Raw genomic sequence first — 19,439 nt, 5'->3', positions numbered from 1 at the left:
TCCAGACCACACTCTTTTCCATCCAACACCACTCAATCTTCCTCACTTGCATCGAAAAAATCTAATGAGCATACAGATCCAAGAAGCAGTGTCGTATAAAAACAAATAATATATAGGTAACAATCATATGTAGACTCTCTTTCCTCAAAACTTGAAAATATAAAAATGTCACATTTCCTCAAAACATGAACATATAAAAATACAATCTTTCCTCAAAACTTTATCATATAAAAATATCATTTTTCTCACCCATATTTTTGAAAATAACAAATTAATTTTTTTAAAAATACACTTAATAAACAATCAACTTTTCTTCAACATTCCTCGACTAAAATCCTCATACTTTATTTATGAAATATGGCTCGAAAATTCTTATCAATCACCAGTTATGGTAACATACAAAGACCTAGGTTTCGCAGATCATTATTAACACGAAAACCAACTCCCAAAGTCCGTAATGGTGGCAGAGCAACACCTACCTAAAGACCAACATTCAAAATTCGTAATCCCATCCGCCACTTTCTTGTAGATGGCACGAAGATAACACCGGTGGATAGATGACACCATGAGCATGATCGAATCGTCAGAAAAATGAAAATCTCGACCCTAACAGCCTTGAAAAGTGAAACCCCAGCAGCCACTTTCTTTATTTTCTGTCTGCTACAACGTGATGATGGAGAAGGGTTTTCCCTTCTTTACATATTTACTTTTTCCTCTTGGACTTAAAAGTCTCTACTCCAAGAATTGTGCTACTAATTTAATTAAAATGTGACAAAAGTTTCGTGAGAGTGAGTTTTTATCGTGGATTAGACTACATTTTTATTAGAAGTCTTTTTTCTTCAATGTGTAATAGGATGCAATTTTGTTTGTTGAGGAAAGATCCTTAACATTGCTTGTAATTTATGAAAAGTTACAGGTGAAATTCGATATCTTTTTCATTATAAACTTTGTGAAAGGTGTATGATATACTTACTGGTACGACATTCTTTTGTTGTCGCGTATGCTTGAAGTTTTCTGGAGAGGAAATCATTTGTATGATAGGCTGCTTGAAAGGTGAAAAAATACATTTGATCACGTTTGGCATTTGGTTGGCTTGCTCAATATGGCCAACTAAAGGCAATTGTCTAGATTAAATAAAATGATTTATATATTACAAGAAGGAAAAGAACTAAGAAAGATTCTGTATTTACTTGTTTTGTGTCAATTGATCAAGAAACTGAACATGTACCGTTGGTTGGCAAAACTTCAAAAGACTGCACACTTCAAGTTTTCTTGGATTTACCGGTCCCAAACCCAAAAAAAAGAGAGAATTTTTCTGGAGCGTGGTTTGTGGGGCTATTGAACATGTACGATGGTTTCATTTGGCTCGATTGAGGGTAACTTTCTCCAAGATCCCGGAATTCGAGAGAGAACGAACAACTAAAACTCCAGTTTTTTAGAGAAGTCTGACGTAAATTTATTGAAGTTATTCGAGGGGATGATCAGCCTGGCAGGATTCACCTTTGGTTGTTTCATCTTTCAGATTGCGTACATTTTCTTGAAGTCGGCGTTCAAAACCTCTGCATCTGATAGTACTGAGACTGACCATGATCTTGATCTACTTGCCAATGAATTCTTGCTGATGTTCCTACTGTTCTTGGACTCGATTCGATGCTTAATTACCCAATAACACATTGTACCAATTGTTGTCGATAATATTGTAGTTCCTATGATTGTCACACAAATCGCCATCCACATCTCTTGCTTGCCGACAACAATGAAAGCCAGGGCTAAATAGGCCACCGAGACGAGAACACAAGCCAGCCACATTAGCTTGTTTATTATAGCCATCAACTGTTTCTTTGCCTTCCTTTCTATAACAACAACCGAGGTTTGCACCACCACGACTGCCAAGGAAATGAACAGGGCGATTGAGTCAAGGACAAAGAATATTAGAAACGGGATCTTTGGTGCTATTCTTGCTTCTCCCAAAGACATCCCAGGTGGTATATTCTGAGGGTCGTCCACATACTGTCCAGGAACCGTGAAAATAGCTGCAAACGCTACAGTGGCGATTAGAACAGCCACGACTGTCGAGGAATTGATTGCGTTGTTGAGCCCCTCGGCGTGCATTTTGTTAAGACGCTTGGCAATGCCATGGACATGCTCTCTTGTTTGGCGTGTATGTTCTAATTGGTGGTGAACCTCGTGTTTTATGTCGCTCACCGTTTGTTTTAGCTCCCGAGCCGGATTGCTTAAATGAGGTTTGATTTCTCTGGCACTTGGAACTCCATGTTCTTGCAAAATGGCTGTAATATCAGAATGCGCCATTTTTTCGGCAGTGTCAAATGCAGTTTCATTAGACCGGTTTACGACTGTTGTATCCAATACATTTTGGCCTAGCAGCATCTTTACAATCTACAAAAACGGACTTATGTGTCTAACAGTCCCTCTAATAATCTAAATTCATTTATGAATATCAAGAATGAAAATAACTTCACCTGAGACCTGCCTTTTCGGGTTGCAATATGCAGTGCAGTATTGCCTTTAGTATCCACCATGTTAATCGTCGAAGGATCCATTCTGATTAATTCTTCAACTACCTCAAGGTTTTGGCCTTTAACAGCCATGTGAAGAGCTGTTTGCCCTTTTTTATCCGATCGAAACACAATCTGCGGGTCGTTATTCAAAAGGGCTTTCACAATTTTCAAATGTCCATTTCTTGCTGCAGAATGGAGTGCTGTTTTTCCATTACTCTTTGCAATGGTGGCCAGGCTGCTCTCTGCCTCCAGAAGATAGTTCACGACCTCTATATGTCCTTGAGTTGCAGCTGTGTGAAGAGCTGTGGTGTTTGATGCATCTACCGTCATTGTAAGCTCTGGATGGGCTTCCATTAGCACCTTCACGACTTCTGGAGAATAAAAAATAAGTCTCCTTAAATTCAAGGACTGAGTGTAGAGGTGCAAACCGGTAGCCATTTTTTGGAATCATTATCATAAACATTTTGAGCTGAACTCGAATCAAAATTAGTTAGTTTATTCATTAACTTGGGAACTGCTTGCAAGCCTCAACACACATATTATTATTTTATAAATTTATAACTTGAACATGAGCAAGGTCTCGAGATCAAATCATAGCTTGATCTTTACTCCATGGAGCAAGTTTAAACATAACTATTCAAGTTCAACTTCGGACGGATCTCCAACCTCTTTCTGTACTGATTTGCTATATAGTTATGCTTCGGTGAGCATGATAAAGAATAGTAAAATAAACAGCCAAGAAAACGAGTGTGTATCAAGAAAAATACCCAAATCCCCCTGTTTCGCCGCAATATGAAGCGCATCAAAACCATTCTTAGCTTTAATCCCAGCAGTCATCAAATCATAATGCTTGATCATTTCCCTCACCACCTCGAAATAGCCATATTCTGCAGCTACATATAAAGCCGTTTCCCCAGCCGAATTCTCTTTGGACAACAAGCCTGCCAATTCATCTTCTCCAGATTCATCGATTATTTCTATAATGGCAACAATATTCCCCGATCTAGCAGCAGAATGCAACGCTGTATCGTCTCGTTTTCCTGTCAATTGTTTCACCATCTTCTTGCGGGGCGTCGTAGGTGGCTGTGCAGCCGGTGATGCCTCCATTTTATATATTACTGTAGCCTGAGAATTGTCCTCTCAAACAAGAAACTGATGCTAATCAAGAACTTAAAAGCCTTTTCTTCCTCCCCTCAAATACCCAAATCAACACATGCATTCTATCTCCTATTTCTTTCATCAACGTAGGGAACTTGAACAAAACATTGAAAATTATACATTCTTGTCGGTTAAAGTCAATTATAGGACCTGCCCAGAACAATAAAATAGTTCAACAATTGGTCCCAAACATCAAGGTTCTTAAATTAACACAACACATTTGTTTTTTGTCCCCTTGAGATATTTATAATAATCATCTCAACAGGACCCATCCAGAACGTGTTCCATTCATTTTGCTGAATCCAAATTTCTCTTCAATGCATCAACGTGGATGCCATCTTATTTTACCAACGAAAATACAATTATTGGAAGGGGAATTAGTAAAAAGAAAAAAGAAAAAAAAACTTACGTTGGGTCGCCAAGAAAGAGGAACATTTTGTCCCCTTTCTTTAAAAAACCAAAAGCCTTTTTTATGTCAATCAAGAGGATCAAGAAAAATAGTCATATTTAGTTGGCATTAAAAGAGAGGAAAATAGGAATTTAAGCACTTCGTTAACATACGGAAGGAAACAAAATAGTAGTGGTTTAGAGAATGGAGCCACATGGATGCCACAAAACATATCAATGGCTTATTTTGCGTACACATACATTGTGAGTCACGTTTAGATAGATCTCCTAGTTAAAAAACATAAAAATTCTTGTGATACGATTCAATTTTATCCGACAAATAATTTATTTAGTTCTCTCATGAAAAATATTATTTTTTATGTCAATAGAATTACTTTTTACTGTAAATATGAGCAGAGTTGACACATGACGGCGTGAACTTGAGAATATAATGAACGGAATGTTGAATTTTTTCAAGCTATTTTTTAAATATAATGTTCCATATATTAATATATAGATTATGAAATATATTTTAATAAGATAATGATGAATAATATTAAATATTGGACAAAACAAAAATAATAATCAGTCAGTGTTAATCGTCAACATCAAGCGGTGTCTTAATATATTAATGAAATTAGTATTTCAATTATTCTGCAGATAAAAAGAAATAGGAAGAAATAATTCTAACTACTCTTAATTAATTATTATATGCGTTATTCTAATTTTTAATCAACAACAAAAAATAAAATAATAGGAGATCAATAATGCCCGCATTGGCTATCAACGGTAAGGTGACGACCGGCGGGACTCATCGTACGACGACGTATTGCTACTATCTGGAGTAGCTGAAAAGAGATTCGACAGGTAATTATCCAAATCTTCAGGGACAAATCCGATAATTAACTCCATTTTGTAGCCCCCTCTATGTTTGTAGTACATCACGTGATAAGCGGGGACAATCTTTCTCGTTAGTGAGATCCGGACGGCTTCTCGGATTTCCGGGTCGTGTACTACCCACAATTTCTGCTTCATACATTCCTCTTCGAAGCCCAGATTGAATCTTCTGAAGCATTCGAAGGCTTCCTCTGGAGGTATCTCGCCCGTAGGATCTTCGGGCAAAGCCGATGTTACTTTACTCCAACCCATTTTCTCGTAGTTGGCTACGTACTGTTTCACTTTCGACCCGTTGTTCGATATCCATTCGGGTCCCATTATAACCCCCAGATTGGAGTTCCGGACCTTCGAAACGACGTAGTTTAAGTTGTTCGCAAGGAACAAGTACGATAATGCGACGTCATTGTACAGTGCCGCCTTTGTGTCGAGCTTGCAGAGGAGGACGAGTATCAGCCACGCGAGGCGTTGGGTGATTGCCGCCGATGATGGGTCCTCAGACGCGGTGGTGATGGAGAAGTAAGATTCCGGCAACTGAGTCGGGATGTTCACAGGCCAGTCCGCCACTATGTCAGCTACTGCGTCGCTGTAATCGCCGATGAATACGAGGAAATTCATCACGTAGCGGGTAAGCGGGTGTACGCCACCTCCTGAAGCTGATTTCGAGGAGTCCTTTTGGATCGCTGTCTCGAATTGGTTCAACATTATTCTCACAGCTTCGCCGAGTTTCACTTGCGCGGCCACCGCCTGAGACAGCACCGGAGACGGAGAGCCGTAGGAGAAAATTGATTCGATCCCCGGCCACAGTTTGGAGACAGCCTCGTAAAGATCCAGAGCCCGGAATATTTTCTCTGGTGACAGATTTTTCTTGCTTTTCGCTACAAATTCAGGAAAACTAAATAAATTTACTGCCGCGTCTTTAGAAATCTCGGTGAAGCATGACTCCGCGATACTTTCGAAGGAAGAGAAAACGTAATCACAGAGGATTCTTTCACCGTAAAAAAGAGTTTTTACGGCGATAGTAACTGCGTTCAACCAGTTCTTGATCTTCGAGTCAAGTATATTCCAATCCATTTTCTGTATTTGAGAATCGTTTAGATTTTGTACTCCTAAATGGTACAAAGTCTCATCAATGATCGATTTTCTGATAATTTTGTATACGCGGACACATTCTTTTCCATAACCAGAACCAATCATTGTATCCGCGATGTTCTTCAAATCCGCCATAGCAATCCCAGAAGCCGAGATGAAATTCCCGGGAACTCTATCATCTTTGGTAAATCTTAAAGTGTTGGAGCTGGACGGAGGTGAAGCCCGCGGGGACGACGAACCCAGAATAGAATCCTTATCCAGAACTTTCCTATTCGCCGACAGAATCATATAAAATTCCTTCTCCATTCTTTTCACGGCGGCCAGCATTAAGCTTTGAGCTCTAACGAGTTTCTCGGAGCTTGAACACTGCTTCACATAATCATGCATCGCCTTCTGCAAACTGGTCACGGCTTCAAGAAACATGGTCGCATCTTTCCTGTCGTCCCCCACAAATAGCGATAAGAAATAATCGTTGTCGCTGAAATCCAACTTCACCTTATTGATTATGGCTTCGGCATTTTTTATCTCCTCCTCCATTAGCGTCTCCGAGAAGCTTTGGCGGCTGCGAGACGGCGTTGCAGAAGGGGAGACACTATAAGACTGTAATGGAGATGAAGGCCTAGATGATTCAGAACCATTCATTTTTAACGTCCAATTTCTTCCACTTGCATAAACATTAAAGAGATAACTTGTGAGAATGACAGTGAAGAACAAGGACGGGTGTTTTATAACATTGAAGATATTAGTTTGACCGAGTCAAAGAGAGAGGGAAAATGAGAAAGAACGTGTTGTGGTCCCCATTGTCTTCTTTGTAATCCCGTGGATTAGAATAATCCCCACGGGTGGGATGTGTCTATTCATCAAATAAATAATTTCTACGAATAATTTATTCATAAAAATAGAGGAAAATGTAATTTTTTTAGACAGAAACCAATATATTTATCAAATAAATAATGAGAAGTTACATCCATCAATCAAGATGGATAAATATATTCTCCTCAAATAAACGATGAAGGATATGATAGAGCAAAATGCGCTAAACAATGAGTAATTTTGTTTAGTCATCTGCTAACATTACTAATTCTTATAAAACAATCCGAATGAAGAAGCTCTCAAATATTCGAAATAAGTGAACTATAATGGTTAATAATGTTCGTAGGATCTGTCAACACAAGAACGGCTTGAACCAAATCTGAAAACATCCTCACATTATGATAATTACCTTGCGCGTCGAGCTTGAAGCAAAAAAATAGCATTGAGTTATGCAGCAACCACTGAACTCGAATGACTAATACCTCGGCCAGAAGCCACATAGATAATTCCAAGGTGATCTCTAAGTGGTGAAATTCAATACGCTATATATCAGAAAACCTTTCGCACTGACTAGCATACGTTTGAAGTTAAAAGATAAATAATAATATGAAGATAAATAATCTAATATAATAATAAATAAATAAAAACAAATAGATAATAAAAAAATTGATTTTATTGATAAATGATTTTTTTTTGATTTGATAGATTAAATATGAGATAATTAATTATCATTTTTTCGTTTGATTTCGGTATTATTCAATTTAATCAATATCAGAGATTGATCTAATAATTATAAATTGTTACATCTGTTTTTCTACTAAATCAATGTATTGTATTACATTAGACTTTTTTAATGGTGATTGAATCTACGTCCAAATAGTTTTTCAATCACAAAGATATAGTCGAACCCACCGAATTATTCATCCTCGTTCGTTTTCATGCATTGGATTTGTGGTCCACTCCCCTGTGTGGGCAAAAATGATAGGTAGCCTTCGCCACTCGATCGCATGCGATACCCTCTTTTTTTAAGTCATGTCCACCAAACATGGACAGGGACGGACCCAATTATCGAGCCATCATCCTCGGATTTTATTTCCCACATTTTTTTAACCAAGGACTAGTTACCCTTTTAAAAAAAGCAAAAGTGTGAGACTGTCTCACGGGTCGTATTTTGTGAGACGGATCTTTTTTTGGGTTATCCATGAAAAAATATTACTTTTTATGCTAACAATATTATTTTTTATTGTGAATATTGGTAGGGTTGACCCGTCTCACATATTAAGATCCGTGAAACGGTCTTACATGAGACTCACTCATTAAAAAATGTCATATTATTAAAAATTATATGTTGTGAATAAATAAACAATATGTGATATATTGAAAGCTTATGATAATATCGGACTTTAATTTTTTTTAAAAAAACTAATGTTCGTGAGATGATTTGATTAAAGGGAGTACGATATTTCTTTCCATTACTCAATCTAAAGATAAAATTATTTTTAATATATACATTCAAAACTACTACTTCCTGTCTTCAAATAAAACACTTTATGTTTCTTTTTCAAATGTCGTTTATTCAAAAAAGTGCTCGTTTATTCAAATAATAGCACTTCGAAAGCACCGTCAATCGATGAATTGTTTTCAGACTAAATATTATCTCTATGTCCAAAACACCAAATTGGTATTATAATCGAGAAAAGGGATGCAAAACTACGTAGGCTGTTAGCAAATTTCATACCAACTTGATTGTTGGTCGAATGGTTGATAATATTTAAATGATATTTTATGTTTTAAACAAATTACAAATCATCGTTAGAAGCTACAATTTAATTTCATTACAATTGGTTTCTGACAGATCGATACATATTTAGTTCAGTTGGACGGTAAGTTCAGTTGGACGGTATTCCTTTTCTATTTTCAATTCTACTATAAAGTGAAATCGGTAGTGATAGATTCGTAATAGTTTGTATTTTTTATATCATATTTTCTATTGTTTTCACTTCCGACATGTGATACATTTTTATGTTATTTTGTTGTAGGAGGAAATTTTATGAACTTGGAGAAAATTTGGCTAAAAATATGATTTTTTGTAATCACATTTGAAGTTTTCAAAATAGAGATGAAAAAATAAAAGAAGTTCCGGAACAAGGTGTCACGTCTTGTGATTGTTCTTTAGCTGTCTGTGACAAAATGAAGCTGACTAGAATTTCAAGGAATTTAGAGTCCTAATTATGATTTTTCACTTGTGAAAAATTCTTGGAGAAATAATTTATTATTGAGATGAATAAATACTAGATAGAGTTTTATTTCATACAAAATTTTATATTCATTTTTTGATATCTTTTTAACATTAAGTTTTCTTTTAGTTGATATGAGTTTCTCTTGAACCCAATTTACTAATATTTACATGAAGAAGAGAAAGATGCACACAATTGATATCATTCAACCATCTACATGTGAAGGACGAGCAAGAAGAGGGACGAGATTTTTAATCCAAATTTCTCAAGAATTCTAGTATTCTTTTTTTCTTTATTTTTGGCATGGAGATTGTAAACTTAATAATGTTAGGCTAAGTTTTTATTTATGATTCTACAAATACAGAAAACAAATATAATATCAGATCTACTGATGGTTAGATATAGCAGCGAATCAATCTAGCTTCGATACATGTTGCCTCCACTGAAATTCTTCCTTCATCTCTGTCTAATTTATTTGATGAATTCATGGAAGTTGTTAGCATGTTTCCATGCGAAATTTTTCTGCAATTCTTTTGTATATTTTCACTTGAATTGTGAAGATTCCAGATTCAACATGTTTAACTTGCAAACCTAATAAGAATGTTAATTATCTCATTATGCTCAGTTAAAATTTATCAGGCATCAACTTGACAAATTTATCACATAATCGAGAGTTAGTAGATCCAAAAATGATATCATCCACATAAATTTACACAAGTAATGTATGCTCATTTTTCAAAAATTTAAACAAAGTCTTATATAAAGAACCTATAGTAAATTCATGGTCATTTAAGAGCTGAGATAACAGTACAATAGAAAAAGGGATTTGTAACCGAATTAGAGACGGAAGGTAATATCGATCTCTAATTTGAGATCGAAGTTAGTAATGTCAGTCGCTAACTATTTTATTCTCTTTAAAAAGTTATCTATTTAATTTTTGCCACTACTGGCAGAAGTGGGGTCCCTAAATGGAGACCAATTTTATACCATGGTCTCTATTAAGAGACCGAAGTGATAATAGTCGGCCTTTAAATTTATTTTCATTTTGTTTTATAATTTAATATTATTTTTGTAGCATGATTTTTATTCTAGTCACAAATGAGAGATCGAGTTTTAGTTGAGACCGATGTATTTGTTTGGTCTCTAATTTGATACTTAAATATGAGTGTGGTCTTCAATAAAATATAAATATTTTTAAATTCCTCTCAGTATTCGCTCCATTTCGCTCTAGTAATCTCTCCAAATCTAAGAATCTTGCGCTTTCAACTCGTCCAACACCATCGTGCTTATCGGCCCCTTGTTGGTTGTCGCCGACCACAACACTCTCTTCCATAGCTCCTCCATTGTCTTATTAGAGGTAATTTTATGAATTTTAGGATTATTCTCTTTTTCTCCTCTTTTGAGTTCTTTATGGAGAAACTGATACACAAGTTTTTCTAATGAAAATCCTTATTCATATCGGAATTTTTGAGGTTTTGAGTGCTTCGTGCTATATGCTATTATACTTGGTGATTTTCTCACTTTATTTCATCTCAGATTTAAAATGGGATAAAGTTGCTCAAATAAAACACATAATGGGGTTGCAAAAGAACCAATCTGATGTTGGATGTAGTTGGATTGAGATAAATGGTGTTTCTCATGAGTTTCAAGTTTCCCATGTTTCATTTGATATAAGTGAGGAAGATAAAACACACGCAATAGCTTGTCATAGTGAGAAACTAGCTGTTGCTTTCGGACCAATGAATACTATTCCTAGGACTTCTGTTCGGATAGTTGAAAACTTGAGAACTTGTGATGATTGTCATCTAGCTCAATTTTTCTTCTTTTTTGTGTTGACCCTACATCACTGCCAACATGGTTGTCTATGGTCCATGGGATGATGATTTCTATAATTTTGTCTTCACTTAGTCTGACTTACATTACATCCCAAGACACATTTGAGTGCTCGGTTTTCTCTTTCCTGCACTAGATCTTCTCTCTTTATTTGACAATTCAGTTTCTCTTATTGTAAAATCTAACTGTTGTTTGGATTCCGATCAAGTTCAAGTAGTTTTGGAAATTTATTGCGTAATATTTAGAAATATTCACGATGTGTTACAAAGGAAACAACTTTGAATGGTCTTCAACACCAAATATTGTATTTTATAAAGCTTGTGGGGAATATGATTATTATATCTCTGTTCATAATTTATAACGTTATTTTGGTGTAAGTTTTTGACATAATTGAGTTTTCACGCCAGCAAAAACAATAGATTTAAGGGAAATAATATATACTTTCTTCATTAAATCTAAAATTTAAGCTGATGAATACTTGGTATATTACATGTTAAATTTTTTTATTTTACATAGGATAATATGACTACAAGAATTTCTGAGATATATCAAGCTACAACAGAGAGGAGCCACATACTCCATCACAGGATGTCATAAACGACATATATTACGAGGTTTTTGGAGATAAAGAAATATGCATTTATGGACTTGGCTCCCAAGCAAAAGCTGTCTTTCCTCATGCGATGTCTGCTTTTATAGGAAGGGTTCATCCAAGAAGCTCATATGTTGAGACACAAGAGTTGAGGGCAGAGAACGCATTTTTGAGGACTCGAGTTACTGAATTGGAGGAAAAGATGCGTGAATTTATGGATCGTATGGTGTTTTCTCAAACACTAGACCGTCCTTCTTTTCCAGAATTTTCTTCACCTATTATAGATTATGATGAGACTCAAGCCCCTTAGACACCGGTAGTTAAAGTTTGAGTTTCGAATAGATTGACCTGGAAATGTTTGGAAGTGGTTGAACATTTTGTAGAATAAATCGACATTTGTTTTGGGATATTTCACACTTGAATAGTTGGCGTAAATATTTGTATTGATTTTGGTTTTGATAAGTTGTGGCTTGGAGTAGTTGGATTGATATTAATAATGTGTTGTGCTTTTTGGATGATTATAGATTATGTTGTGATTCTTTGGATTGGTGTAAATAACAAAAATGAATGAAGGCGAAAAAGCAATCTCTAATTTAGAGTATGAGTTTATAAATTCAGTCTCTAACTTTGAGACTGACTTTTATTATTCGGTATCTAAAAAAGAAACCACATAAAAAAAATATCGGTCTCTATTTGACATAAATGTGGTTGCTAATTTAGAGGCCGATTCATGGTGTCGGTCTATCACAATTAATGATCAAGGTTATTGATAGCAACCAAATCTATCGCTAATCGGTCTCTATCTTGGAATCGATGTTTTTCTTGTAGTGTAAACTATCCATACATGCTTTGTTCAACTTGAAACATGATTACACACAGTTTTATCCAAAGAATTTACGTTGATCAATATAGCTCTTTTTTTTTTTTTAAAAAAAAACAATTATTGGTACTCTCACTACTCTGTAATAAAAATAATTATTCATGTGTTTGGTAACACATAACTAAATAACAAAGTTTATTTTATGGTCAAGATCAATCAATAAGATCTTCGCAGCATTCAAATTAACGTCCCATTATATTATACCGGTACCAATATTTTATACCCAAGCATTTTAAACTAAAGTTCTAAATTCTTTAAAAAAAAAAAAGTAAAAGGAACATGAAAGAAGATCCACTTGCATGATTCACGAAAAGTTTCCGGTGGAATAAATAAAGTACAATAAAAAAAGGTTAAAGAAAAAATATAAATAATAAATACGAAATAAAGTTGGAGATTAGCCAAAGTAGCTCCTCAGGATGATCCATTAATTAATTCCCCACTGCTTTAATCGCGTGATTGTTTTTATTATTAATAGATAAAAAAAACAATTATAATAAGCCCCTACAACCATAAACTCTTATAAAAATAGTTTCTTTCGTGTCCCCTAACACTCGAACTCAGGATATTCGTACTTAAGTACTTAGATTTCTAAAATATTAGAGATTCTGTGTTCGAGTGTTTGGAGATGCGAAAAAAATCACTTTCCAGGTATGAAATTTTCTATAAATAATGGTGAATGAGAAAACTTATGAGAGAGAGAGCTTGGGGAGAGCTCACTTATAAGAGAGAGCCTATCTTGGATAGCCTATAGTCATTATATATTTTTTTCAAATTAACTTAAATTGAAAAAATAAAAACACAAATTATATAAAATTTTATTACATGCATTATTTTATACAGATGCCGTGTGTGCAAAATTAATAGTGTTTATGATGACGAGGGATCGAATAGATAAAAGTGATGATTCGTCAGTTTTACCCGTAACGTAGCATGTACTTATTGTTTTGTTCGCATAATTTAATGCATGATTTACGTTAAGTTATACGTTTAAACGATATTTTTCTTAATAAATACCATTTATTTACATTTTCAACTTTATATGTATATCTATATTAAAATATTACATTAAGTGAGAGACTTTGTACTTATAAAATTTGGTGCGATTTGTAACTCTTTAATTTTTACCAAAATTAATTCACACGTTACTCCTACAAATTATATATTTAATATAGTTTATATTTACACATGACTTGCTCAGTGTTTCGAAGATTTACTAAATAATTGTTAATTAAGCAACGCGTGCACAATAAAGAAAGTATGGGTGAATATCATCGATGAAATCGCGTACTTCAGATTTTGGGATTTACTAATATATGTTGTCGGGTCATATGATATGAATGCAAATAATCAGTTGAATAAAATTATACGTACAAATACATACATTATTCATTACATGAGAATGAAATTTAAATTTTAGAAAAAATGTTAAAATTTAAGATTTATTTTTTAATCGAATGGGCATGGACAATATTACCTTACGCAATCCGCCCAAACATCAACTCAAGTTGGTTCTTTGAAGCAACATACAAATTCAAAATTCTCAACCTATTGAAATTTAAAGAAATTTTTTAGTGACTCACATTTTGAAAATAACAAAACAATTACTCCGCCCCAAATATATGTTTATTTGTGTTTTTACACGGATGAAAAATATAACTGGAAAATCGAATTATATATTAAAAGTACTTATTTTAGTGAAATTTATTGAAATAAAAAAATATGATAATAGCTAGTTAATTCATTTAATGAGATGACTATGTTAGTAAAGAACATGAGAAATACTGTTAAATATTAATATTACCTGAAATTTTTTTGAGAAAAATAAAAAAATACAAACNCAGTTTGCTACGTTTTCAGAAGACTAATGTGCCACGTTAGGTATGAATTGATTGCATAAAGCTAGCCCCTTGGAATTAGCGATCAGAAACCGTGAATTATTTTTGTTCGCTTATTTCTTGAAGAAGAACTCAAAATGCATTCATATTAAAAAAAAAAGAAAAAAAAAAGAAGTCTTTTGATACAATACTAATAAACCAATGTGGACAATCACTATTACACCATTCAGTATTCGTCTCGAAGCGAGCTAGTTGGTGTGCCGCCTCATTTGTCGTCCTCTGCATATGATTGATAAAAGGGAATTATGGGACATTTTTCATTGAACCCGTATGGCAGAGAACACAAGACTTAACATCTACCACGGTTACTGAAATTTCTCGAATAACTGCTCCAATGCTACATAAATTCATAGTCGTATTGAGACTTGCATCCACGTCGACTCTTATATGATCCCTCCCTCGCTGCACTTCAAACCAGTACTGAATAACCCACAATTCAAGAGTTCGAAGTAGCATTCACCCAACTAGCAAGATTTCCAACAGAGAAAACACCCGATCAATCTTCACCAACCCATGCTCCCTCGGTTATAATCATGCGTTCTAATAACACTGCCCACATGCATCATAATTGCAAACATTTCCAAATCATATTTTTAAAAACTTTTTGAAGCATCAAGACACAATCCAGAAAAGTTTTTGACTTCATTTTGCTAAAAAGATTCCAGTATATATAATTTTTCCACACATGCATGTTTAATTAATCACAGGGCAAAATTAACAAACACCAATATTAAATTTGCACAAAAGACACGTGCCATTAGTCGGGACATGGTTTAAAGATAAGTTGGTAGCAGTAGGCTTATTTATAAGTTTTTAGAGATTTTAATTGGGGTATATTAACAACCTTAAATAGCAATAGCAGTAGTATCATATATTCATATTCCATATAGTAGGATTACAAAAGGTAAAATTATGATTTTGATTATTTATATTTTTTAGTTGTTTTAATTTTAGTACTTTATATTTATATTTGAAAAATTTTCAGTCTTAATATGTGCTTTGCGCTCTCTTACTCTTGTTTTCAATTTTGATTCTTTTTCTATTATGATGCTAACGTGACACTGACCATATATATATTGTGTTACACCAGCACTCCTGCGAAAAAATGATTAAAATTACCAAAATATAAATATACTCCACGAAAACTGAAATTTGACAACATAAATAATCAAAATAATAAAAACAAAAAATACATTACCGAAATTAGAATTTTTCCTCCAAACAATATACTTCCGCTTTGGCCAAAGAACAAAGACACAAGCAGTCTTAAAAGGGTTACTTTCGGCTGCTAAGTCCATTCTTGTGGGCTCTGCCCTAATTAATATATATATGTATATATTAAGAAATGATATGCCAATAATAATACGATAAAGTAAGCACGAAGTTTGAAAATTTTAACCAGATTTTTATGTTAATAGTGGCGGTAATCATATATCATATAAAGTCAGGGAGAAAAAGGGCAGATTCACGGCTTTTTTTAATCCCCCTCGACACCAAAAAAAATGTCATAAAAAGAATAAAACAACTCTAATAAAATGTTTTATACACTTTAATATATGATCTATATATATATACACACACACACAATAACTCGCTATCTTTTCATACATGTGTGTGTATACTTATTATATTTTTGAGAATAATAAGTCTCTTGTGAGACGGTCTCACGAATTTTTATCTTTGAGACGGGTCAACCCTATCGATATTTACAATAAAAAGTAATACTCTTAGCATAAAAAATAATACTTTTTCATAGATGACCCAAATAAGATATTCGTCCCACGAAATTGATCCGTGAGACCGTCTCACAAAAGTTTTTGTGTTTTGAGAATATATTTTGAATTATACAATTTAAATAATGATTAATATAAATATAAATAGGTTAACACAAATGAATGATATGATACGTGTGATTAAATATAAATAAAATTTGGATAATATTGAAGTCAGAGAAAATAGATATTGTGTGTTATAATATTGTGTGTGTGTGTGTGTGTGTGTATACTGTAGAATAATTAGCAATACTGATTCTTTAAATGGATAAAATAGCACTATCTAAATATAACGAAATCATCAACAAAATCTTACCGATATATGAATGTATGTATTTTACATTTAGAACAGTCAAATTTATCGATTACCAACTTAGATATCAATATATGTTTGTACAACAAGTTCATACCTAAGATATCCAACTAACCATAAAAAAATTCGGAATTCATTTTGATTATGAGATGCTACATGTAAGACATTATTTTAAAAATGATATTTTTATTTACAAATCATAAACCCAACATAAATAAAGATGAATAATTGAATGGACAATATCATAAAAATAGTTTTAATTAGCTCATCTATTTTCTAGACTGATTACATGGAGACCCCACAGTAATCCGATCACTCAAAAAATCTACACAAAACTTTTGTAAGATGATTCCCTAAGTCATTTTTGCGAGATGAGTTTACTAATTGGATCATCTATAAAAAAAATATTATTTTTTATATCAAAATAATACTTATTATTATAAATATAGACAAGATTGACATGTCTATCATATAAAAATCTCACAATAATAATACTAAAATCTGATGTAATGATATGGTAAAAATTAATTCAAACCCACTAACTTTGCGAAGATCCATCTCCAATCCCCCTTAAATATCGCTAATATTCTTCCGAAGCACCATTATTTGGCAAAAAAATCTCTGTGAAAAATGAAATCAATAAACATTTTCTGTGCCTGTCCAGCTTCCACAGCCATATGTTCAAACACTGACTCGAGAGCAATTCTCCCTCAAGATTTGCGAAGGAAAGATCGTCAACTGAATCGATTCAATAACTCACACAAACCTCATCCAAAAAATGAAGCTCCATGCTCATCCCGTTTACCGCTTGATCCCATCAAGCCATTTTACGAAAGAAAGAGCACATCTTCTTCTTCCTGTTCTGCCAAGAAAACTGACAAAATCTTACGCAGAAAAAGCTCGGCGGACGCCACTGATCTTTCCAGCTCTTCCAGATATTTGTTGAGCGAAAAACCTTTCTTGGATTTTATACCAGAATCGGGTCGTGCGATGGTTTCCAGGCAGCTCCGAAGAGATGACAATCTTCGCAATATTAAATATAAGAGGTTGAACTCGGATGGTTATTCGGGTTTCAGATCTTTCTCCAGCCGCTCTACTGAATCTCCAGTCTTTAGACCTTCATCAACAGCAAGTTCACATGCTGCTTCGCCTCAGAAGAATTTGGATTTGAAGTTGACTAGTCGAATGAATGTTCTTGAATCTCCACCAGTACTCCCATCAAATCATCAGGTTTAATCCTTTCTTTTATTTTCCTTCTGGATTACTTTTCTGGCAGCATTCCCACAATTTTTGGGTCTTTAATTTGTTTGTTTTCCTGTGTTAATTTTGTTTTTGGGATTTTAATTATTACTATTACTTCATACTTCATCAGCAGCATGGAGCCAAAATTTCTTGTTTGCTACATATTTCAAACTCAACTGAAAATTTTCAATATTGGTTCGAGTTTATTAAAATGTTAGCTTTGATTTGTTGCAGCTTGTGGAATTGATGGTGTCAATTCATTGCAAGGGGTGTGAAGGAAAACTGAGGAAACACATCTCCAAGATGGAAGGCAAGAGACAATAAAACGACATCAATCGTTATTATATATCCGAATTCTTTTATTTTTTTAACAATTTAGTTGTATATGTATATATATTTCAGGAGTTGCATCATTTATCATCGATTTACCAACAAAAAAAGTGACTGTAATCGGGGACGTGACACCCCTAGGTGTGCTTGCAAGTATTTCCAAGGTGAAAAATGCACAATTATGGCCATCTCCATCTCCGCAGTCTCCAAGACTCGCTCTCACTAGTAGCGTATTTCGATAAGGTGATTTGGTTTATCTTATCATCATGCTAAAACAATCAAGTTTCTATTCGTAAATATTTGTCAAAATAGACACAAAAAAAAAAGATGCAATGTCTTTGGGAGACATATGCGACGTATGTTTTATTGGTGATTTAATTTGACATATACCTCGTCAAATATAATATAAGAGTATTAGTTGATGCACGACTTTTTTTGTGAATGTCAGAATTGTAAAACGTTAAATTCTTGGTTTTGTAAGCTTTTATATGGTTGTATTGTATGTTGCAGAAACTTTATCTTTTAAATTGCTTAACATACGATAATTTCTTGGGAACAGACTAACAGTACCCCTGGTCTTTTGCACGTCCCAATTATGTCTCTTTTAATTTGAAAGTCCCTTCTTTGCAGATTCGTGCATGTGTGTTGTCTGAATATATCATTTTGTCTGCTTCTTCCTTTCCAGATGAGCAATTAATTACCTCTTTTTTTGAATTAAAATTTTCGCAACTTCTTTTAGACGGTTTATATTTACATAGAGTTCTAGCCGTATTGGGATTTGAGGCTTTACCTTTTACCCTCCTCTCTACCTTTGGTCGGTCTAAACAGTAGTACAAAGTATTATACAAATCTCAAAAGTAAAAATTTAAATTTTTAGAAAATTTATACATAAAATCTGTGAATTATTTTTATTTGGAACCACAGACATATGATAACGACAGAGAAGGGAAATGGAGAGGGACACGTTGTGACTAAGATGTGAGACGTGAAATCAAGTGGTGCACGCGGGATTGGCACTCCAACATGATTAAGGATTGCAAACGGGCCACGTACTACACTAGCTAATTCATTTTTTCTCTTTTTTCTTTATATATATATATATATATATACACACGATTTTGTNGTAAATTAGTAAGAGTATTTTCGAGTGATGCTATTGGTGTGTGGAGAGTGATTACGTATTATGTAACACTTGTTAGATAAACTAAAAAAAATACATTTGAAATCATCATAAATACTCGTCAGGTTGGTTTGAATTTCTTTTTATCTATGTTAGATAAACAATGAAAATACATTTGAAATCGCTGATTCAACCCGAATAGATCCTAAATTCATCAAGTTGGTTAAGGAGGCGACGATGGTGTAACGTTCGCGGTAAAAATCATCACAGAATTGGGGGACGCCTCACACCAAATAGTTCCGTGTTAGATATGTTCGAATATTGGCATTAATTTCGAGGATATTCGAGTTGTGTTTATATTT

At 34.0% G+C, this 19,439-nt stretch overlaps 3 protein-coding genes across 5 annotated transcripts; 1 reads left to right on the top strand and 2 right to left on the bottom strand.

The window, feature by feature from the left end:
* Positions 1-1,103: 1,103 nt before the first annotated feature.
* On the bottom strand, positions 1,104-4,238 carry LOC140957679 (ankyrin repeat-containing protein At5g02620-like). Of its 2 annotated transcripts, XM_073415018.1 has the most exons (4): positions 4,087-4,238; positions 3,287-3,827; positions 2,481-2,890; positions 1,104-2,397 (listed from the first exon to the last, which is right to left on the bottom strand). In XM_073415018.1, exons 2-4 carry the CDS (start codon positions 3,624-3,626, stop codon positions 1,519-1,521), a joined length of 1,629 nt encoding a protein of 542 aa, XP_073271119.1. In that variant the 5' UTR covers positions 3,627-3,827; positions 4,087-4,238; the 3' UTR covers positions 1,104-1,518. The 2 variants fall into 2 exon arrangements, with proteins under 2 accessions (XP_073271119.1, XP_073271120.1); XM_073415019.1 differs by having other exon boundaries at positions 3,287-4,217.
* A 507-nt stretch (positions 4,239-4,745) lies between these two features.
* LOC140956604 (exocyst complex component EXO70H1-like) lies at positions 4,746-6,778 on the bottom strand. The gene has a single exon (XM_073413415.1). It carries the CDS (start codon positions 6,690-6,692, stop codon positions 4,848-4,850), a length of 1,845 nt encoding a protein of 614 aa, XP_073269516.1. The 5' UTR covers positions 6,693-6,778; the 3' UTR covers positions 4,746-4,847.
* A 10,157-nt stretch (positions 6,779-16,935) lies between these two features.
* LOC140957406 (uncharacterized) lies at positions 16,936-19,057 on the top strand. 2 transcript variants are annotated; one of them, XM_073414639.1, is made up of 4 exons: positions 16,936-17,615; positions 17,862-17,937; positions 18,030-18,200; positions 18,882-19,057. In XM_073414639.1, the coding sequence occupies exons 1-3, from the start codon at positions 17,016-17,018 to the stop codon at positions 18,197-18,199; spliced, it is 846 nt and encodes a 281-aa protein (XP_073270740.1). In that variant the 5' UTR covers positions 16,936-17,015; the 3' UTR covers position 18,200; positions 18,882-19,057. The 2 variants fall into 2 exon arrangements, with proteins under 2 accessions (XP_073270740.1, XP_073270739.1); XM_073414638.1 differs by lacking the exon at positions 18,882-19,057 and having other exon boundaries at positions 18,030-18,266.
* Positions 19,058-19,439: the final 382 nt, after the last annotated feature.

The sequence above is a fragment of the Primulina huaijiensis genome, chromosome 14, assembly GCF_012295235.1.
Source record: "Primulina huaijiensis isolate GDHJ02 chromosome 14, ASM1229523v2, whole genome shotgun sequence".
Taxonomy (NCBI): domain Eukaryota; kingdom Viridiplantae; phylum Streptophyta; class Magnoliopsida; order Lamiales; family Gesneriaceae; genus Primulina; species Primulina huaijiensis.
This window is presented reverse-complemented; position numbering and strand designations above follow the sequence as displayed.

Excerpts from the sequence above, each read along its gene's own strand:
- LOC140957679 (XM_073415018.1), bottom strand. The coding sequence starts at position 3,626 with ATGGAGGCATCACCGGCTGCACAGCCACCTACGACGCCCCGCAAGAAG. Across the intron at positions 2,891-3,286 it reads GGCGAAACAGGGGGATTTGG|AAGTCGTGAAGGTGCTAATG; the intron begins GTATTTTTCTTG and ends TTTATTCTCCAG. Across the intron at positions 2,398-2,480 it reads CCCGAAAAGGCAGGTCTCAG|ATTGTAAAGATGCTGCTAGG; the intron begins GTGAAGTTATTT and ends CCGTTTTTGTAG.
- LOC140956604 (XM_073413415.1), bottom strand. The coding sequence starts at position 6,692 with ATGAATGGTTCTGAATCATCTAGGCCTTCATCTCCATTACAGTCTTAT.
- LOC140957406 (XM_073414639.1), top strand. The coding sequence starts at position 17,016 with ATGAAATCAATAAACATTTTCTGTGCCTGTCCAGCTTCCACAGCCATA. Across the intron at positions 17,616-17,861 it reads TACTCCCATCAAATCATCAG|CTTGTGGAATTGATGGTGTC; the intron begins GTTTAATCCTTT and ends GATTTGTTGCAG. Across the intron at positions 17,938-18,029 it reads ACACATCTCCAAGATGGAAG|GAGTTGCATCATTTATCATC; the intron begins GCAAGAGACAAT and ends TATATATTTCAG.